At 38.4% G+C, this 23,077-nt stretch overlaps 1 protein-coding gene across 2 annotated transcripts in view; it reads left to right on the top strand.

The window, feature by feature from the left end:
- The window catches only part of UBE2V2 (ubiquitin conjugating enzyme E2 V2), a 29,629-nt gene extending 14,930 nt beyond the window's left edge, over positions 1-14,699 (top strand). For both annotated transcript variants that reach the window (XM_035895859.1, XM_035895858.1), the window contains exons 2-4: positions 2,980-3,125; positions 6,376-6,501; positions 13,316-14,699. In XM_035895859.1, the coding sequence (XP_035751752.1) occupies positions 3,081-3,125; positions 6,376-6,501; positions 13,316-13,462 (318 nt within the window). In that variant the 5' untranslated portion in view covers positions 2,980-3,080 and the 3' untranslated portion in view covers positions 13,463-14,699. The remainder of the gene's footprint in view (positions 1-2,979; positions 3,126-6,375; positions 6,502-13,315) is intronic.
- Positions 14,700-23,077: the final 8,378 nt, after the last annotated feature.

The raw sequence follows: 23,077 nt of genomic DNA, 5'->3' as shown, positions 1-23,077 counted from the left end.
GGTGGGTTTTTGGTTTTGGTGGCTGTTCTTTTTTTTTTAATACTAGGTGTTTTGACTATTAGTTTTAACTTCAGAGCAGCGTTTTGCTACCTAGTTCTAGCACTGATAGGAAAGTTAGTGTGGGGAGCCTGGCATTTGCTGTCAGATGTTTTTGTCTCGTTTCAGAGCAGATCTAAATTATTTTCTGGAGATGTTCTGGAGGTTTCCCAAGTACTTCACTTTGGGCAGTTAGGGGAACTAGTGAGCACAGACAACGTAGTGGAAAAAATGTGATGCACACAGGACAGTTAGTCATAAGGGATTGTTATTCTCTAGAAACTGTCATCTCCTACAGTTTTGTGTGTTGAGAACAATTCTATGATACAACCGAGCCAGTCCAATGGCTTTTTGCCACAAAAAGCTCCCTCATCCCCACACCCATGGTTTTGCAAAGGCAAGCAGGCACTGAAAGACACTGCAGTCAGCTCTGGCATTTGTTGATCTTTCTTCCTGAGTCAGTTCAGTTGATTAACTGGTTGGATTTGGGTTTTGCCTAGAGGAAAAACAGCTTTTTTGCTAAATCAGTGTGCTGCTTTGGTTAATAGAGGAGCCTCGTTAGTGCAAGAGCAGCAGAGTTTTGGGAGAAGGCATGGAACCTCTTCTGGCACTGAGCAGTTGGGTCATCTCGGCTGCACTGAAAAGTTATGACAGGTGATCAGAAAAAAACCTAAAGCCTGTTTGCTACTGTCTTTTATGTGCTTTTTAAGGAGGTAAATTATAAATGCAAATAATTCTGCAGTCAGGGCAAGAATTCTGAGAAATGGTGGATGTAAGCCACTGGAGAAATCTAAGATAATTATTGGATGCTAAAGTACATGGGTTTTGGGGATGGGGGGTTGTTTGCGGCCTTTTTTTGAGGCTCCACACACCAATCAGAAGCTGTTCAGACAATGTTTTGCAAAAGAAGATGTAAAAGTTTATCCTGCTGGTTTAATTTTTTTGTTGTTTTGTTTTGTTGTTTGTTAAATAAAAAGGTTAGCATTAACCTTTTACTGGCAGACTCCATTCCAGAGCATGTATGAAACTGGAGCAAAAGTAAAAACCTTGTGCTCTATAATGCGCTAGAAGCATGATTGTCAGTTTTCATCCCTAGTCTGAATTGGATATGTAAATGTACAGATCTAATGCTATTAACAAGTCAGGATGGGACCAGAGGAATGGGCAAATGAATTTCAATTAAGCTCTTTAAAAGGAGCTATGCTGAAGTACTGAGAAATTATCTGCTCCTTGATGTATTGTGCTAGTACTTTCAGGTAATTGTAGGTGAACTCTTCTCTGTCAAAATAAGCTTCCAGAGTAGTTTAACTCGTTTAAAACATGTTTTTACATCGAGGTTGTCTGAGTTTTTGCTACCACGGTTGCACACTATTGCTGTGAGCTGGGCTCATTTGTTAAGCTGTCAGGAGACTAACAAAAATGTATAATTTTCTGCTCAGTTAGCAAGCTGAAGTAGCTCGTTATGGGCTCAAATGAGTGGTAATACCAAAGCAGGAAGGAAGGTGAGACCATACATGAGGGATTTAATTTCCTTGCAAAAAAAAAAAAAAAAAACCAAAAAAAAAAAAACCAAAAAAAAAACCCCAAACAAGTAAGTTGATTTTAAACACAATTTAGGAGAAAGCATAGTTATGCAAGATAAGCTATTTGAATAGTTGCTGAAGGGTATGTTTATACTGGTCCATATGCATATGTGCTGACTAAATAATCATATGGTATAGTATTGGTCTTAATTTTTTGCACAGAGACCACCTGGAATACAGACCAGGGTAATGTAAAACCTGAAATCCCAGTGACTAAATAAGTGATATGAAAATGAGTTTTCTTTGACCCCCATCTTTTTCAAACTTGCATATTATGTATTCCTTGCTAACAGCTTTGTATGTACCCAGTCTTAAGAGTGTTAGTTTTATAGAGTACCTGGATTCTTCCAGTACAAGAAAGTAAAAATCATGGAAAATGCTATAGCTGTAAGTAGCTATAAGAAAAAACATATAGCTATAAGCAGCTATAAGAAAATTTTAAGTTTTATTGTGTAGTAATATTGCTACTACATCATTGTGCATGTTTTATTTGACAATTAAAAGCATACCATGATTGCCTGCACGAGTGTTAAATTAGCTTTGTTCCCTACATCAGTGCTGAAATACCGTTTTAGCTTCTGTGATGTAAAGCAATTAAACATCCACTTGTTTAACACCTATCAATATCTGTCTGTTTTCATGTATAATAATCGAGATCCAGTAATTATAGTTCAGTAAGTGAATATTACTTGGCTCTCTTTAGAGGCAGTACATCTTCATATTCTGTTGCGAGGATGTCATTATCTCTGTTTAACAGCTTGTAATCAGTGTTTCTGTACTTCTTATTTTTTTCCCCTCTGTTAAGTGGGAATAATAATCACTAGATTAAAAAAACCTTGGCTTTTTAATTTGTTTTCAGATATTGAAGTGTTGGGTTTTTCTGAAAATCAAATGAAATCAAGTGAAAATGTTTTGGTGTCTTACAGTTTACTTTTATTAAGATAATTTGTGTTAAACATTGCATTCTTTAATTATTTTTGGAGGGAAATTGCCATATCAATTTTATGTGGATTCTAGTTGAGTAGAACTTGACAGACAGTGAATTGATTTTGGAATGTACTGGCTTTAAACAGTACTGTGCTTGGAAATAGAACCTGAATTAAGCCATCTCAAACTGAAGAGACCTCTCCTATTTTCTCTTTTATAGTTTGTATTGCTATTACTTTGTAGTAACTAGCTTCCAGTGAAATGGTTAGTTGCTTCAAAACATCGCGAGTGCTAAATAAATTCACACAGGAAATATTTGTTTAGCTTTGAAAGTATATTCAGCAGTTGCTAGTGCACACATACAAAAGCAATGAAATTATTTACCTTTTCCTTGATGTGAGCAGTATTAATTACTCTCTTCCCTTTTCTCTAGTTAAAGTACCTCGTAATTTTCGCTTGTTGGAAGAACTTGAAGAAGGACAGAAAGGAGTAGGTGATGGTACAGTAAGCTGGGGCCTTGAAGATGATGAAGATATGACACTCACCAGATGGACAGGAATGATTATTGGGCCACCAAGGGTAAGTGTGATGAATTAAAATGTTTTTCTTCAGTTTGTAGGCAATACAAAATGCAAAACCAGGTTACTTTGCTACAGTGTAAAGGAATTAGTTAAAAGTGAATCTATGAAGTTGTAGAAACACTGTATATTCTTGTTAGAATTCATCACTTCCTGGCACATTAGTATTTTCAGTCTAGCCTTCCCCAGTACATGTTTCTGCAGATGTCTGTATAAGCCAGTTGTGATTTGAGACTTAATACTGAGTTAGGAATATACTCGGTCTGTATTTCCGTCATTACTGCACATAAATGTACAGTCATAGTACAGCAAACAGGGTAACTGTCTTCCCACAGATTATCATGTGTGCCTAGTAATTTCATTTCTGTGTCAAACTGACTATATTTTCAACTTTCACAGCTTTTGTCAAAGTCTCTCAGTATAGCAGTTTGTGCAATTCAGTTGAATAATTCCTAAAGACCAAGCGGTTTTTAATTACCTCTAGTAAGATAAAATACATACACAAAGTTCAGATCCTTCTGACTTTTTAAGTTCTGTCGAATGTCATCTAGACTGATAAAACCTGCAAGAGAAGTAGTAAGGAGCTCTAGTGTGTGAGTATCAGCCTCATCAGATACGAGTAGACACATCTGTACTTGATGTGTAGCTTTTGTGCCCTCTTTCTTGTGAGTTACAATATGATACAAAAGATCACTGTATAATGAGGACTTTGAATGAAAATACTTCAAGTAGCTCCGAGTTGGCATATGTCTTTCACTGCTAATATAAAGTTACTGTCTTGTGTGTCCTTCAGTGCTGCAGGGCTTATTGGAAGAACCATCCAAGACATGAACTGAGATCAGATCGGCCTCAGTGAAGTCTTCCAGAGTAACAGGGTTCCAGAGTTAGATTCAGTGTAATTCGAGTTAGATTCAGTGTAATTCAAGCTCCTTTTGGAAGCCAGAGTTAGTTGTAGCTTGCAGCAGACTGTTTTGAACATCTGCATAATTGTTCTGAGCTTCTAAGATTTGTATGCATTTGAGAGAGAACCAATTTAAAATCCAAGTGTAATGATGGTATGCTTTGGATGTTAGCTTCTGTGGAATCACAGTGTTTGAATACACTTTGAACAAAGTTTGTAGTCTTACAGGTTTTGAAAAGAACTTGCAAATTGGAGCTAACTACAGTAGTGTCTCCCTGACTCTAAACAGGCTCCAGAACTGCCCGTGACTGATTTCTGGTTCAACCTAAGGTAGATTCCCAAGACATCTTTGAGGGGATTGATTATTATGTAGGAGCCCATATGTTTTTAAAAATAAAAAAAAAAAGCCCCTATGTTTTCAAAAATAAAAATAAAAAAAACCAACCTGGGATAGACTTTTAATTCTGGTCATTTTATAATGCTGTCATTTTATTTTCTTTATGGAAGAGTGCATGCAAGTAATATTTTAGGCCATTTCAGGGACATGCAGTCTTGCTGACAGAATGACTTGCAGTATGTGGTGACTGTAGAAAATGACAGCCTCTAGCTTCCAAGCCAGTAGTGGTACTTAATGAGAACAACTGTGCATCCAGTTTCAGAGTTTGTAGATGATGAGTCTTTTTGGAATTGATTGAGTTAGGTAGACAGTGTGCAGTAGGCAGAACACAAACAAAGTTGCTAATACTGTCCACATCATGAATTTCTTCATATATGTAGCTTCTCTAGAGCTTTGCAAAAACTGCTTATCAGGTTTTTTTCTTGCTTTGTTTTAAGGGTGAACCAACATGGAAGGGGGAGGGGAAGATTTGTTTTGGATGAAAGGAAACATTTTTCTGACCCTGAAAAAAATGGGGTTTTTTTTAAGGTGTTCTGGGATGCTTGGCTTGCAGTAGAACAGTGACTTGAGAAACTGAGCAAAATTGAGAAGCGATCTGGATAGGGTTGAAGGAATAAGAATGAGTGCTGTTCTTAGGGTTTTTCAGAGTTGTGAGCAGTGTATATCTATTTTGGCCTGTTTCCACTATAACTGACAGCATCCCTCTCTGGGAAAGTAAATTGTTTTATCTGAGTGAATAATGGGGATTTTTGTTTCTGTGTTTTCTTGCTGTGGTAGCAGCTATGTTACCTGTAGCAGGACAAGATTACTTTTATTGGGCCTTTAGCTTTTAATGGGAAAGAATAACAGAAAACCTGTTTTCTAACAAAGGATGTCCTGCTTCACCTTGTTTCTTTCTGACCCACTTGCTGCTTACTCTCTGTGTGGCTCCTTGAAATTATAGGACACAGGGTGCTTTGGTAGTCCCATTTCCACTCTGCCTTTTAATTGACCACAGAGTGGACTGTCATTTGATAACGTCACTACATGGTTGATACTTCTAGTTGGAGAGAGTGACGGCTGGCTGATGTGGAACAGCTTAAAGATGGAACTTCTGGAAAGTTCAGAGGCATGTTACTGCTTTGGGTTCATGTTAGGTGTATCTGTTGTGCCAGTGGAAAGACAGGTGTAGAAATTGGGCATCCGTTCCTTTTGGAGTGCAGAGGCATGTGCATCAGTGACCAGCAGAGCCGCTGACAGTTTTTGTTATGCATGGCCTACTTGACAAGATTAAAAAAAAGAACCGTATGCATATCTAATTGGACTTTCTCAAAATACATTTGGACTTAGAATGATCTGTTCCATGGTAACTTTGGAGTGATGTCTTCTGCAAACGCTTTACAGTCCAAAGTTTATAAATCCTCTAGTAAACCAAGCAATCCACAGCTATGGAAGTCTTAGATATCTTCTGGAGTGTTAATTACTTCTAGAATATGTTTTTTGCAAACACTATTTTCATCTTGTCCTTGGTTGTATTTTAAATGTTGGGTTATTGGCAACTTTGTCATTCCCAATTGCCATTTTTTGTGCAGTGTTAGGGGAAAGGGTAATTTTCCTGGAGATTGCTGATTTTTCTCTCAGGCCCCTACAGTGCCAAAGTTGTTTTGGGAATGCAGGTGGGAAGAAAGGATAAGAGTAAATGTGAATTAAAAAAAGAACTGTATTCTGTTAAAACTTTTGTATGGTACAGTCAATAAGTAGTGTAATTTATACGTATTCATCAAGTAGTCAATATAACCAAAACAGTGGAATATCAATCAGTAATCCAAGACCATCAACTGGGACTTAATATTAAGAGATTTATAATTTTTTCATATTTCTTAATCTTTATTCCTCTTGCTTTTGCTTTGGTGTTTTTTTTAATTAATATTCAGCTTTCAGTCAGATGCATTAGTCTGTCTTTTTGCTTTCTAGACAAACTATGAAAACAGAATATACAGTCTGAAAGTAGAGTGTGGACCTAAATATCCAGAAGCACCTCCTACAGTTAGATTTGTAACTAAAATTAATATGAATGGAATAAATAATTCCAATGGAATGGTAAGTTGAAATGGTAAGATCAACCATGTTGTTAATCTGTACTATAAATTATTTCTGTAAAAAAACAGGTGAAGAATATGCATGTTGGACATAGCTTGTGTATTTAAATTTTACAATATAAGTACTTGTTTTAATTAAATTTTGGTTGCCTACTACTTCAGGTCTTCAGGTACTTACAATATGTTAGTGGTTCTTAGTAGCTTATTAGTGAGATGAGCATTACTTATAGTATTGAAACAGTTGGTTTTTTCACATGAAGCTGAAGATTTTAGTTTTGAACAGAAAAAAAAGTGTTTAAGCCATGTGTAGGTATTTCTCTTGTAATCTCTTATAAAAGGGGATTAGATTAATATTGTAACAGGAGTACTACAAACTTTATCTGATGTTTCTGTTAATTAAAAATGGAGGCTATTCCTGATGAGTCTCATTCTGGATGTAATTACTCACCTATAATGAACCGATGTATTTAAACTCTTACTTTCTTTATAATGGGTTTGTTCAGATCCAAGGTGATTCTGAGCTTCAGTCTTAAGGCCTTTTCATATAGCTGGTAATCACTTTAATATTAAAGATCAATTTGTAAGAAGTTACTTTCACTGATCCCGCACTTAAGGTGGGATGAGTTCACATACATGAGCAATGGCAGCAGCTCAAGTAAGTTTGTTACTCCATTATTCACTAGGTACTTTAGTCCTGTGAATAACTGAGGTACCCCATGGCTCAGTGAAGAGATGTGAGCCGTCTTGCATTTGCAGTGGCATACGTGTGTATCAGCACTTGTCTGTGTGTGTTTGTCTCTAGTGAATGCAGAGTAATTGGGTTAAAATAATACTTAGAGCTGAGTCAGAGCATCTTTGGGTTTTAAATAACTTGCAAGATTTAAAAGGAAGATGGACTTGCCTTTTTGTGTAATTAACAGTACTGAAATGTGAAGCTTAAGTATCTCAATGTCTGTGGAGGAGGGAGAGATTGTTAAGGGTTCGTCTGAGCTGTTGTAGGTGGTAGGATAGTGTACTGTTTGGTCATCCAAAGCCAGTGCACTAACACTTCAGAAATAATCTAAAATTAATTTGAAAGTAGTTCTTGCGTAGCCAACAACTGTGCTCTGCCTGAAGATCTTACTAAAATTGCCATCTACGAACCAGTTGTTGCCCTTCATCACAGTTCTGGCTTGTGGCCTAAGTATATATGTTTATTAAGAGGTTGTGACTAGCAAAAGCTGACAATCTGGAATGCAGCAGAGCTTTTGGTGTATTTAAAATACTATTTTCATACCTCTCCCTAGTAACCCGTGTTATTCTGAATCAGTAAAGAAGTATGCCCTCGTTGCTTCGTCTGTGCATGCCTGAGAGTGTAGGTGTTGGTTTCTGGAAGCAGAACCTCAGACCTGCAGAGCCTGGAGGCTCATGTTTACAGAGCCAATTGGCTTGAGCTTTTGTCTGGGAAAGTCTACACTCCCTCGGCCTGATGAGGAATGGGGTGAATACTGTGACAGGAAATCCACCTGGTGGTTTTAAAAGCTCTGTTAAAATCCAGTTATCGCTTCGATCAAATCATCGAAGATTTGATTTTAATAAGTTTATCAGCTTATGCAAAACCTTAATTCAGTTTTTCCTCAACAGCTTCTGTATCTTATGAAGGATTTGCTATGCAAACACATAACTTATTTTTTTAATGGATTTAAGTAGGACTAAATAGTATTTTTAATTAAAACTGTTTTTATAACTAATGAATTTAAAACTAATTTATTACGTAATTTTTAATGTGCCCCATTGTCCTGGTATCTTGCATTTTAGCTTATTTTGTCATTGTGCTCACTAGAGTTGTGCTAAATGTGTCAGGTCAACTGGAGGCACGTTCATCATCCCTGAAACAGCTCATGTTGCTGCTTCTGGTTTTAGTTCTTTCATGTTTCTTCCAAGCTGCTCTCTCACTTTCTGATCATCTTTTGTACAGTAGATAGTAAGTGGTTTGCTGCATTCTTTGAATGAATGACAGTTTCATCTTCAGACAAGCTCTACTGTCCATGATTTTCTGCACCTTCTTTTTTGACATGCAGCCAGCTTTTGATCCCATTGCTTAAAGCTGAAAAAGTTGGTGGCTTGCAGAAAAGAGAACAGAGATAAACAGCAACTGAAATTGTATGTCGTAGCAGTATTGTCATTCTACTCAAAACGTTTGTAATTTTGTTAAGGAATGCTTTACAGGAGGTGTGTGCCAGTTAACACCTGAGGAAAAGTAGGGGCCCCAGTATGAGTTTAGAGGGTGATAATTTCTGTTGAGTTGGAGTGTGAATGGTGGAGGGGGGGGGATGGATATGTGCTAGAGTTAATGGTGATCTAAAGAAGCTAGTCTCAAACTGCCTTCTTGGCAGCAGTTCTCAACCTTCTTGACTTACAAGTCCCTTTGTGCTTTGCATGAAAAAGTGCACATGTGTAATAATTTATCCATACTGACAGTTACAAGTTTACTGACTTTTTGTGTGATTATTCTGAGAGAGGAGTTTTGCTTGTAACTTTTGTGTCAGTAGCATATCTGCAGGGGTCCCAGAGATTGCTGTTCGATAACTTTAGTGCAGGAAAGGAGAGGGCTACTTCAGGAGTATTTTGTCTCAAAAGACTAAACTTAAGTGCTCTGAGTCACCCTGTTAAGTTGCCTTCCTTATCTGCAAGTTTTTTGTGGTTTTCTGCTTTTCAATTTGCCTATGGAGCTACTGCATTTGTATACAGAATTAGGGTATTAAGTCCAGAAAAGCTAGTCCAAGTACTTATGTAGGGTTGGACAAAATGCCTTTATGTGCTAATGGCATGACTGTTGTAAAAATGTTTTTAAAATATCATTCTTAATGCTGCGGGGTCTTATCTTTTGGAGACTTGTGTATCCTGTATTGATAATATCAACACAGGTTGCATTCTGACATGCTATTTATTTCACCATGGTGTTTTGAGGATGTCTGATTTTTGCATCTGTGAGAGTACTCTTCAGCAGTCCATCTTGCAGGATTTGCAATTTGAATTTTTAAAAATTTAAAACGATTAAATTTAAATATAAATGATAAATGTAAATAAATTATTTTTTTCAATATTTAAATGTAAAATATTTGTTTCCTTCAAACTCATCTGGGACTTTGTCAGCTATAAATCTGTAAACTGTTGTCCAGTTCTTGCTTTGAGTATGTTTATTGTAGACTAAGCAGTTTGCTACTTCTTAAAGGTATTGGGATCGTTACTGAATACTTTGCAACATTTTGTAAAATTATTTGGTTTAATTTCAATTGTTTTGAAAAAATGCATGATATATATTGCTTCTCTTGTTATTGTTTAAAGACCTACAATGGTGTATCCCCAGAATAAAATAATCTTCAGGTTGCTGTTTTCAGCTTTATTAGCTTTTATGTGACCTTGAAATTTCTCCCTCTATGTCCCAGGATGTGTACTTGAATATTACCTAATGCTTTTGTGTGATTTGAACATAGTTTGTGTCACTCTTCCAAATATCTTTTTGTTGTTATTCATAAAGTAAATTTATTGTGTACTAACTTGGAAATAAATTCTGCAATATGGAAAACAGAACTTGAGCCAAAATCTTTACCGCTGCAAGATGTCATGAAAAAAGTCGGTGACTTGCAGAAAAGAGACTTGAGATAAACAGCAATGAAAATGTCACGCTTAACAGTCTTACTCAGAAAACATTCGTAACATTGTTAAAACAGAGTTTGCAGAATTTGTTGCTACAAATTTCCAGCCAAGAAAGAAAAGCTGGAGGAAGTTACTTCTAAGTGATCAAGTCTCATATTCCAGTACAGCCAGTATATGTAGAATTGCATTGTTTGAACAGCACTGGTGACTGACTGCTATGTGCTGTAATTGAGGCAGATCTCCAGACTTGAGAGAGCCTGGGAAGGCAGAGTAGAGGAGAAGCAAGGAAAAGGAAGAGGGTATGAAAGCAGAATTGCCAGGCTGAAGACATTCATTTGGGGAGTCCAAGAGCAACTGCCTTTCCAGCCATTTTTTGCTAACCCAGTCTTTATCTGAACAGCTAACTGTATAAGTTTTCTTTCTCAAACCTACCAAGATCTCAACCTACCTTTTTCTTCTTCTCTATGTTGGTTTACCAGTGGTCTTCTAAAACAGTTTATTATCACATGGGCTTCCACCCCCAAGTGCATGTCTTTCCTGGTTGGGAATCTTCTACTACAACCATTACCTGGTCCTTGATAGCTGTTTACTGTGGCTTCTTTCCCCCCTATTTTTCTCAGGAAGGTTATTGATTTTATTTTTTTTATTATTTATTTTTGGCAGGTCAGTGACACGTAATGTGATCTCTCCTCAGTTACTTTAGTAGAAATGATTCAGACTAACATGGAAATTTTTTAAGCTACTGGTCTGCCAAATGACTTATACCAAGGCATTCAGGGAGTACTCTCACATTTTGTTCTGTTTTGCCAAGTTGAAGAGGATGTCAGGTTAGCTGCAGAGAAGTATTAACAAGTGTTAAAATGTGTGTCTCTGTGAGAGGGAAGAAATAAGCTCTTAAACAATAAGCTCTGCGGCTATATGCTAAGTGAACATAAGATCTGAGCCCTTGTTTCTTCTCTTACCATTATACTTAGCTACCATGAAGTTTTTCATCTTTCTGTAGGACCCCATGAGGAAAAATGGTGATCTCATGCATTTCTCATGACGTTTTCTATATGGAGAACAGTTTTGAGTAGTGTGATGTTTACTATTCTAACTTTTGAAATGAATTCATGTTGTTCCTAGTTTGCTGGGTCCAGCTCTTTGGATAGAAACTTGGGAGTGGCCTTTAATTTTATCTAGAAGGATTGGAGAGGAAGAGATCTGTAAGAGCTTGGTACCTCAGAACAAAGATTCAGGGTAAATGATGCCTTACTTAAGCTGCTATTTGATAACACAGGTGATCTCTTACCAGGATTCCCCTTCTACTCACCGATGGTTTTGTCTAATAGTCTGCTTTTTTAAGAAAAGAGAACCTGATTTCCAGTTGCAAAGATGATTCTGCTCCGATATTGGCTCTTCTATCTATGGCATTAAACCAAATACCCCTTTAAAAAGGTAGTAGTGGTAGTCCAGGGATTACAGTGATGGTCTGACCAGTGTTACTTTCACAACCTGTCTGTATTAGCTCATACACTCGTGTATTTTAAACTGGCATGATCTTGCTGCATAATGAAGCTTTCCTTTTGATGCTCCCTTTCTTTGTAATTCATTAATATTTGCAATACATGTTAAGTAGCCTGACTGTCTTCTATGCTGTGGTTTGATGATAGGCTGTCTTTGGCAGCTCTTATGACTTCACGGGGTTCTCAGCTCTGAGCAGAATGTTATTTGTGTCAAGAGAAATGCTTATAGTGCCGAGCTGTGAAGTGGATCAAGGATCCTGCTTAGACACTTCTTTTCAAGGTGTTTTTTTTTTAATTGGGTGAGTTCTATCAGTTTAGGTCGGAAAGTAGCTCCGGATACATTTCACGGTTCACCTGAGCTCATAGGCGGTAGCCCTGATAAAGGAACAAGTGCCTAGTGACAGGGAGCAGAAGTTTCTTGGGTTAGTATTGCTGCCCAAACCAGCATGCTGTTAAACCTTGGCCTCTGTTTCCTCCTACAAAAAGGTTTAGTCTCATCTGGTGTTCTGAAAATAGACAGCCTCACTTTGAACAATCTAGAAATAAAATGTCTGTGTTAACGTTCTTATTTCTGATTCCAGTGTTGTTGTTTTTTTCAGTTTGCCCTAATTAATATGTGATAACAAGCTTCTTGATGTTTTATGCTGCCTAAATCATAAAGCAGTAGTTTCCAGCACTTTTATAGCCATGTGGGCTTCCTGTGCTACTCTGCCAATGGAATTCAGTAGCATGCAATAGCCCTATTCCTGCCCATGGGCCTGCTTGCAGTCGCACAGCTGTAGGCCCCTCTGTTTTATTAAGTTCCTCGTTGCAGGGGCTGGGTGGCCAGGACTTACCTGCTGCCAAAACAGTTCCCAAGCTGACTTTCAATTGCCAACTTACCTGTGGAAACCTCCCTGTTACCATATAATTGTGTAAATTGTCCCACAGGTTTTATAAATGCATAAGAGGGAGTCCCATGCCCTTTCAGTTCATACTCAGATTGGTAAGCGAGGTACAGTAATTCCTCACAGCTGCATAAGATGACTTACTGTAAGAAGGATACAAAGAACTAAGAGATGTCCAAACGTTATGAATCAGTTATTTCAATATTCAAGACATTTCTTGGTATACATAGTGACTCCTGATGTATCAGACGTATCATGTAATATTGATGTGAAATAAATCATTAACAATACTTGTAGCAAGGGAACAAGGGAAATTTTCCTTTAGAAAGGTATTCTATGGACTCTTGTGTGGCAGGTTCTTTTAAAGAACTGAGGAAATCCCAATTGTATATATTGGCGTAATGAAGGTGATTACCCCCAAAAAAGAATAAAGTAATTTGAAATAAATGAATACATTTTACAAGATACAACTCCAGTTTTGCAGTGAACGGTTTGCTGATCTCCTCCTCCCCCCCGCTGCTCATCTTCTCACTAATACTAATATCAGCACAGGTGGAAGAATCCACTTGCATGAATGGCAAGTTGAATTATTGCGGAATCTGTATGTGTGCGTAATTATATGATTGTTTTCCTTAAAATATTTTATGAACACAGGGACTTCATGCCACAGAGAAAGTGTCAGGGAATGCTTAGACTCTTCCTTAGAACAATTAGGTCAACAGCAGTTATTTATGTAGGGATTTTGTATTTCATCGTAACTTATAACTCCCTCTTCTTTTTCCAGGTGGATGCACGGAGCATACCAGTGTTAGCAAAATGGCAAAATTCTTATAGCATTAAAGTTGTACTTCAAGAGCTAAGACGTCTAATGATGTCCAAAGAAAATATGAAGCTTCCACAACCTCCAGAGGGACAAACTTACAACAATTAATTTTAGCTGATTCTCAAACTTCTGTCTTAAAACAACAACCTTCTACTCATGTTAATGTCTTGATTAAATCTCACAATGCAAACACCCACACATTAAAAGAATTTCAGCTGGTATACATGACCTGGACATTTGTAAGAATATATATATTATATGTATGCCCAATATGTTTTCAGGCACTATGGGAGAAAAAGGCAGCACAATTATTTTTTTTCTCTTATCAAGGCACTGTCATTTAAGCATAAGCCTGAAATAGCCTAAAATTGGAATTCAGGTTTTACAAGATGAAAGCATGACAGAAAGTGTCAGATTGCTGTGGAATAATATATGTTTCTGAAAATAATCTCTTGAGAAGGCAAAATATAAATGGCATGCTTTATCCATCTTGCTTAGTAAAAGAGCTGCAGTTAAATTTGTTTTAAAGTAGCAGGTACAGTGAATACCGTTGCTCATCTTGTTTAATTTTGCAAGGGTGTGGGTGCCGACTACTAGTAGTGTCACAAAGTATGTTCAGGATTGTTTTGATACCTGTATTTATAAAATGGGGGGATTAATTTCTGTTAAGCAGCTCCTGTGTGTTACATGTATCGGACATGGCAAATATTTGTTTACAGTCTTTGTTCTAATAAACCATGCATTTTAAGTTTTAGTGAAACAAAGGAAATGTATGGATATGTGATTGAGATTAAAGTTAGTCTTAAAATGTAAATAAAATGTGGAAAGTGTCTGAGGCTGTGCCATTTCTATAATAGTGATGTAATATATGTACAGGAACTTGCAGAAGTAGTGGAAAGCCAACCATAATATTGCTGCTGGTTTTACGTGCACCTTTTATTCTTACCACTTTTGTATGCTTAGTTGACTTGAGAGGTCAAGGTGTTTGTTCCGTTTGTTGTAGAGGAGTAAGTTCTGTCATCTGTAGTACCACTTCTTTAGACAAGCTTGCACTGTGTGTGTGTGTGTATATATATATTTAAAAAAACTAAACAATTCCCCAAGCCAACTCCAAAATAAAAATTAAAAAACCTCTTCTACCCACCTCCCCTTCACCTCCCCTCCAGATTCTTTTGAGAAATGAGCATAACTTTCACTTTGCTTACTTGACCTCTGAGCAATTTTCAGACCACATTGCTGAAGTCTGTCCTACTTCTCAGTCCCTTGTCTTGCTTTTGCAGTTGCTGCCTTGATTCTTGCTTTCTTGCATCTTTTCCTCTTTTATGTTTCATGCCTCTTTTTTTTTTTTTTTTTTTTCCCCCCCTCGTCTGTTCCACTTTTGCCTTTTCTGAAACACACAAAAAGGAAGCTTCAGGAAGCATTAATGAAAACTACACCTGCGATACAGATGATCGTATTTCCATCTGCATTCCATGTATCCTGTGCCATGATGCCGCTGTCTTCGTAGCTAGAGTGCTTTTGGCCTCTCCTGCAGTTGTTGGTCTCTTTTATTTTTTTTTTTTTTTAAATTTTTTTTTTATATGTACTCTCTCTGGTGGGAACACGGGTTTTAGTTCTGTTACTGATTTCTCATAAGAAAGCAGTTCATGCTACCCTTCTGGAAACTATACCTTCTTTCACCCCCTCTCCCCCCCTTGGAAAACGCAAGCCTTTGTTCCTTTTGGTGAGAACATGTAATATCGGGAGAGAGTCGGCTGTTTGCATTCAGAATTTTATTTAGTGGTTCTTTTGAAAAAGGGAATATAATCAAAAGCCATCAACAGCCAGGTAACTTTCTTTGATATGCCTTTGCCTATTTCTGATGTAAAGAATGAACCTTTAAAAGCAATAAACCAGGTGTTCTTTCTTTTACTGGAAAGGCTTAATTAGTATTTGTCAGTTTATGCTTTTTAGAGAAATTGGGCACTTCCAGAATTGGTGGATGTGTAGCTGCCAGCTACCTCGTGTCTGTATTTATATAACATATCATTTGTGACGGTTTGGCTCAAGTGCGTTGCAACGTTTTCTTACTTGATTTCATTTGAATGATTTTGATGCAATTAAATCTTTTTTTCTTACACTGCTAATCTATATTTAATCAATTAAAATAATGGAACTGCACAGTTCTGAGATGTGAATTTTTGGGAACATTTCAGCATAAACTGCTGAGAGAATGAGAAACGGCCCTAGGCTATTACATGGTTGGTAAGACTGACTTGCACGTCTGGTTGCTCGCCTGGTTGCACGTGGTGCAAGCTGATCCCACAAGAGCTACTCCTCCGCGTCTGTACTCTAACCATTTGTATCTGTGACAATCTGCTTATCCAGCTGTAAGCAGATACATTTTGCAGCAGAAAAAAAGGTGGTGGAGGGACCTGATCTCTGGCACCAGGGTATGTAATATAAATGGCGACTGTTGAAATGTTCCTGCAGCGATTTTAAGTCTGGTGGTTTTCCATTTTGCTCACACGGGAAGAAGTCTAAGTGTAATTAATTATAAAGTTTTAAAATGTCTTTTGAGTACTGCGTAAAGTCGAGAGCCTCCCTGAAACTCTTCTGTTACCTGAAGAAGATTTTGAAGCGCTGCTGCTTTCTCACCTCCAGAAAGGTTAGGTTGGTTTACATGTAGCCATGTCTGGTCAGTGTTTACTTAGTAATTTGTCTTCTCATGCTCTTGTGGTTTCTCTTCAGTAACCTACTTAGATGCTAGAATTTTAATTTTATAAGTATTTAACTTGTGTTATGTTCTTTTGGCAAGATTTGAATCTGCTATTGTTAGCAAAAGTGTGTTTTTATTTTCTTCTCAAAACTGTATTTGTGCATTTTGCAAAGTAGAGCACCAGTTTAAGCCAGTTGTGTGAGGGGGAAAGTGCAAAAATTCTAAATACAATATTTTTTTCAGATTGCATTTGAAAATTTGTTATCATCATGATGGTGGTCATCAACTGGGATTTAAACTAGCTTTGTGCTCTGAAGCATTGCCAAAGTTCCTGTGTTTTGGTTATTTGAGGGAGGGATAAGTTTACTGTGAAGCAGAGGGGGGAAAAAAAAAAAAACCAAACCCCAAAGATGGTATGATTCATGCTTCGTAAACCTTAAGATGTAACAAGCAAGCCTTTAGAAATAACCACATTGCAAATAATGTGCCTTACTCATTTATAATAAAGTACGTGAAATGTTGCCAAGTGTGCACCTACCAACTGCCTGGATTGCGCCCATCTTCCCGAAAGCAAGCTGAGAAGACCTGACACCCAGCAAGACAGTCGGGAGCGAATCCCTCAACTGTTACAAAATAAATGCATAATCCACGCTTCTCCTAAATGTTACTGTATAGGGGATACCTAAAGGAACATTTTAGGGTATCCTATGACAGTTGATCAACTATAATAATAATAATAAACTGTAATTTAGACAAGTATTTGTGTTTTACATGGTTACTTATATGGTGAGTTTGTGGAAATTGTTTCCTGTTTAGTAGTTTTCGGGACAATAATTCAGGGCCTAAAAATATTAACTACGCTTCTCTTGCGCTGTCTTTTGCTGCAGAAGGCTCATTGAGCAGGCCACCGGGGATTTGCCCCATGAGAGAGGCAGGATGCCTGACTGCTACTTGTTTTTACTCTGACCTCTAGTTTCTGAAAACTCAGCCAGATTGCCCCTGGTGTGACAAGTCTCAATGGCTAGAGACGAGGGAATAAATTGGTATAAAGCGAGCCTGAGTATGTGTTACTGTAACAAAAAAAAGATGACTTAAAACTGCTGTTGGTCTTTGATGCGAGTAAAATTCCAGACAGAAGTGAAGCAGTGGGACAAAATATGTTTCTCATATTTTTTTCTAAATGGTGTGCTCAGAACTCTTTTGTGCAGCCTAGGAAGACTTCTGAGGTGGGGAGGTCTAGGAGGAACATGATGAATGCCTGTGGTCTCTCTTTAATAGTAATTTTTTAGAAAAAGCTTTAAAACTTGTTAATGCACCTGTGTTCACTACAGAATGGAATGACTGTGGGAGAGGCTGCTCTTCTTTTACCTGTTCTGGTGACTGCGTTACTCCCTGAATTATTATATTGTGTTATACCTTTTCTGTTGCAGACCCAGCTGACCTTGGGCTAAAATGACATGAAGGATATATTGCCTGTAATGCTGGAAGTATGAAAATAACTCACTTGTGCAGCTTTAAAAAAATACAAAAGAACACATTTCACCAGCTGATCTCACTTCCATGGGAATGAGTACTCCATTCAATGGTTAAAATATCAGCTTTCTACATTACCTTAGTGTTAATGTGGTTTGTAACCTTGGGTTTTGGGGTTTTTTCTTGTTGCTGTTGGGTTTTGTTTTGTTTTGTTTTTTACTAAATGGCTGTAATGTATGCTTTCCGCTCAATTGGTAAACAGCTGTAGATGAAGGTACAGTGAATTCCATTCCCTAAAGTACATGTCATGTATCAACTCTCAAGTAGCATTCCCATATTCAAAAACAGTTCTGTGAAGTTTTTCAGTCTTTACCATTTTAAAATAGCAATAAGTATAAAAAGCCTTGTATTATTTATACTAGTGCCGAGCTGTGTAAATGGGTAACTTAATGGATGATGTTGAGATAATGTGCAAATAGCCAGTGCTTGGGATCTCTTGATGTAATACTCTTATAACTCTTCACCACTTCTTAATGGAAGCATCCCAGCCTTCTGCTTTCAATATATGCAGTATGCTTAAAATGTAAACGTGGTTTTAAAATGTAGAGACTCTGCAGTTTGGGTTTTAAAAAAATATACTGTGTATTTGTTAACTGGGAAATACTGAAGGAATGGCTGTGCAGACATAGATAGGGAAGGTTTTCATCAGCTGCTCTGTGCATGTTCCCACTCTGCTCCCTGGTGACTGTTACCGATTGGGAGGAATGCTGCTTTAACACATTGGCTGTTTCCATTTTGAATTATATTACTGTTACATTTTTAAGCATGCAAGAATGAGGAAGGGAGGGGTTTGTTTTCCCTTTGCAAATTTTTATGGATTAAAAATGGTCAGGAAAAGAAACCTGGTAAACACATCTGTTACTGACTTGAGAACAGACCACGAAAAGTTGGCTATTTTTTCCAACTGTCACAGAAATAAAAGCTGTTACAATTAGGATGAGAGCAGCTCAGACAGTAGAGCTGTGAAGTTGTCATGAAGATGTGGAAGAGAGTGTTTCTAGCAGATCTTTCCAGTGTTGTGAAATTTGGTTTAATATGGGAGAGAAAGTTGAGCCTTGCAGGATGACTTTGGGAGATGAACTAGTAGTTGGAACTCCTTAAATTCAGCCTGACAGGACTTAACCCAGTTCTGTTCCTCTATTTCACTTTTTTTGGAGACAGAATATTCTTGCATTTAAAATTGTTAAACGTGGTTGTGAAGTACAGCAGGTTGAGGTGACTCCGTTTCTCTTGAGTTTCGATATGTATGCAAAACTTGCCACCATGAGGAGCTGCGTAAACCAAAAAGCGTGGGCGTCTGCGATGCTGGCGGCTGGCTCTTTAGTTCCCAGATTGATCCCCCTGAGGGACTGGTGATGAGCAGTTTAAAGTTTAAATGTATGTGTGTGGTTAATAGAGTCAATATTATCGATGAGAAAAGTCTACGCTCAGAGCCCTTTGCTTTTGTCACAGTATCAGGCGGGTTGCCAGCCACCCTGACCCCTGCCTTTTCTGCCCAGCAGTTTCTTCCACTGTCTGTTGCTCACTGGACTGCGGTTTTGGGAGGGAGCCTTATTTCTCATGTCTGGGTGGTGTGTGGCACTTGGAGCTATGGGACCGTCTGCTTCTGAGAAATCTCTTAAGATAACACCTTGCCACAACATCACAGTTTCAGAATGCACGGTGGCGGTCGTAGTCACCTTGGCTTGTGTTCTCTGACACTCTTACCTGTCGTGTGTACTTTTTTTTTTTTTCTGTATGAAGATTCCCAGATTAGATTTACGATCTCCTAAGGTATTACTAACCTGTAACTATATTATATTTGTTACAGCCTTATCAGAAAATGTTTCAAACAGCTGTGTCCTCACAGCATCAAATGTATGAGTCATTGCATTTATAGCAAAATTCCCATGCTCAGTTAGTACTGTACTTCCATTCCTTAAATGCTGGAACTTCGAAGTACCGAAATAATGTGAAATGAAAATTTATGGCCATGATGTTTCTAGTTAGCGATGTTTTTATATCACTATTTAATATCTATGATAACTATTTGCTTCCTTGAGCTGTCATTCAGATTGTGTATTAAACACTCATTATTTAAAATCTTTGAGTGTCACCCCAATTAGTAGTGCAATGGTTTTGAACTTCAGAGGGGGATGCTGTGAATACAATACCGCTTCGGAAGCTCTTCATCCTACTGCCCTGCTTTTCAGTCTGTTAAAAAATACATGTTCTGAACTGCTCATGTTCCTTAGGGCAGCTAACTATTTCTTCTGGCATTTCAAATACTCTTCACTTTTACCTTCAGATTCATTTGGAATTACTGTGTTATACATTCAGTGTAACAGCATTAACTCTCAATGTCTAATGCTTTACTGTATTTTTGTGATTTTCATGATTCTGTAATATCGGTATGATAATTAGTATTAAAACAGAAGCCAACAAAAATGGTGTACTGGTTCACTCGACAGGCGCACAAATCGCATACGCTGCACTAACAAGCCTGTAGCTGAAGACAAGGGGGCAGTGGAGAGGGATGGAATTAATATAATTTAAGTATATACAACTCCTGACAGCATTCAAAAAATGCGCTGTTCTCTTTCTACATAAAACTGGGGTGCCAACTAAGTATTTGCTTGATTTTTACATGCCGGCTGCTGCTCAGCTGGAATTACATTATACAGCCATCTAGACACACGGGTGACCGGTAATTTGTGCCCAGGTAGGAGAGGTTGAGTACAACCATAGCAAGAATTAAGAGTTCTGTTGTAGGTGCTTTTATGTGCAATAGCTGGAATCTGATTTATGTCTGTACTATTTGAAGACAACTGGCAAAATGTTTTGGTATTAAACTTGTGCTGTATGGCTAATGCTGTTTGGTGGGTAGTTCTTACTTGCCGTGGCTTGTAATTTAGCAATACTTATTTTGTATTTCCACAGTATTGGTTGGGATTATTCCACCCTGGTCTTCTAAAGGATAAAGAACACATGAGCGGGCATGCATGCACGTACTCTCACAAAACATTTAGGCAAATAAAGTTGTGTTGCTGCTCATCCCTAGTTGTTTGGGAGAGGAGTTAAGGTGGTATAGCTCAAAACTTTGTGTTGGAAAGGCCAGCTAATGATAATCAGGTGGTAGCTGCATTTTTTCTGTTCACCACACCTCACCTGTAGTCCACATCACCAAGTAGTGGTGGTCTGATCCTTTGCTGATCTTTCTAATTTCAAAGGAGCTACTGTCCACGTCCTAACTGGAGGCAGCCTGGCTTGGCCTGCTTAGGCTTGGGGAGGAGGAGGATGGGAGCACCATGCCAGTGTCGCCCACCCTCCTGCCTCTGCCCTTGCCCTGGTGCCAGGAGTCCTGCTCTCTGCATGGAAGCTGCTTGGCAGTGGAACGGGGAGCTCTGTGGCTCCCAAATGGGGTCTTGGCAGCTTGAAAGCATGCTTTTTCCCCACGTTGATGTTTCATAACTCTCCCCCAACTAAGGAAAATTCAGTTTATAACCTGAATCCTTAAAGCATTTACTCAAAGAAGCATGTAGCTGCTAGCTTTCTGTGGTGACGAACACAGAATAGGGACTCCTCCTTTCCCTCCTTGTCTCCAAAGCAGCAGTTCCCAGTTTGGCTATGATCCCTTAGGGGTAAGGTAGCAAGCCTTGCAGGAGCAGGTAGCAAAGTCAGAAATGAGTGGGAAACTCGGGAACTGGTCACAGCCTGGATTCTGCTCTCCTCGGGGAGGGGGGAATTTTATCTTCCAGTATTGAGAAGGTATTCTTTCATCGTCACCTCTGGTTGCCTTTATCCATGGCAAAATTTGAGTTATGGAAGCTCTTGGATAAGCAGAGAGATCCTCATGAGATGTTTGGAGGTGAAAACTTATTGCAGAAAGCAGGACAATCCTTACGCAGGCTTTACAGGACTGATAATACAGCCTCTAAAAGTATGTCTGTGGGGGAGCATATTTAACAATGACAGCCCGAATACATAGGTTTGGGGTCAAATTCTCCCAGGGCAAGTCAGCAGTATGTATTTCTGGCAGAGCAATTTCTGGCACAGAATACTTTTACAACCCCAATCTGCATTTGACACCTTTATCTAAGTATTCTGAAAATAACTATTTTTCTGTTAAGGATAGAAAAAGTCTTCAGGTTTTGTTGTAAAATAATGAATGAATGCCCTGTGTGTGTACATATTTTGTGAGGCTTCTGTGGAGTTGTCTCAACTCCTGCCTCTCTGGGATGCAGCTGTGCTCCCCTGCAATCTCAAACATCTCTCTGCTTTTTGCCTTCTAGCTTTTGGACCCTGGCCATTTGTGCACTGCTTCTCGGAGGTTCATGAAATGTATTTCAGCTAAGCAAGTATGCTGGTGGGTTTAAGTTAACTGTAGAAGAGTCCATGGAAAAAAAGAAATAGGGGTCAAAGATTTAAAACCCAGTCTTACTCCATTTTGTTTTTTAAAGCTTTGATTTGCACGAGTGGGTGCCTGTGAGAATTTGCAGTACAGCTGAGCCACTGCTGCAGAGGCTGGGTTGGATTCGTGTCTGACGGAAGAGGAGTTGTCAGCTTCAGTCTTCTGGCAAGTAGGGACAGCAACGGCAAACGCTCAGGTATGCTTTTACGGATGGGAATGGTATTCCTGTTCGGGGAAAAACAGCCATCCTGTTTACATAACAAATCATCATGCCATGGGCTGAGGAATGTCCGTGTCGTCTGTGAGCAGCGTGGCTTGGCCTCATCCCTTTCCTCTTGAAAGGTAGCTTTAGTTTCAGGTTGTTTTGTTGTTGGTTTTTTTTTTTCCCTTTCTGTATTGTTCAGTGGGTTTTGTATTTCTGTTTATGCTGCGACCTCTGTAATACCCAGATCGCGTATACCAGTTTGGTCTAACACAACTAGAACATGACATCATACAAATTCCCATGTTCCAGAAATAAAGAAATGGGCTAAACGGAGAGCTCGACGTAGCCACACTGGGCATCCCTGAATGAAGCAGCAGTGGGGTCCCAGCCAGGAGCTCTGCTCAGGTGCCTGCTTTTCTCATCTGAGCTCTGCTTTCCTTTGCTCTGTTTTAAACTTGGAATAGGACTAGTTAAACCCAACTTTTGTACAAGCATAAATTAGCAGTGTAATCTCAATACATTTTTGTGCTTAAACCCAAAAATAAGGTCTGAGCTACTGTGTTTAATAAAGCACTTACCACTTTTTAGATAAGAACAGGTCAAAATCGGAGTCAGAACCTGGCTATTCCTCCTCAATTCACCTTTGATGGAAGCAATTTTAATTGATGACACAAGGTGTGTGTGTTGTCAGATATCTTCTCTATGGATATACTGGTGGCAAAAATAAATTTATTTCCCCGTATCTGTAAGGAAAGTAACATTAACTTTTCTAATGCATTTACTGTTGCTCATAGCTATTCACACAGTTTCCAGCAACAATTATTTTCTCAAGTCCTTGGTTTCCACCTAGACCGCTTTTCTTCTCTTAACTCTTTTTTTTCTCAGACTGAGAGTTGC

Source organism: Egretta garzetta, unplaced genomic scaffold, assembly GCF_000687185.1.
Source record: "Egretta garzetta isolate BGI_Z169 unplaced genomic scaffold, ASM68718v1 scaffold36, whole genome shotgun sequence".
NCBI lineage: Eukaryota > Metazoa > Chordata > Aves > Pelecaniformes > Ardeidae > Egretta > Egretta garzetta.
Note: the sequence above shows the minus strand (reverse complement) of the source record. Positions and strands in the feature narration are given on the sequence as shown.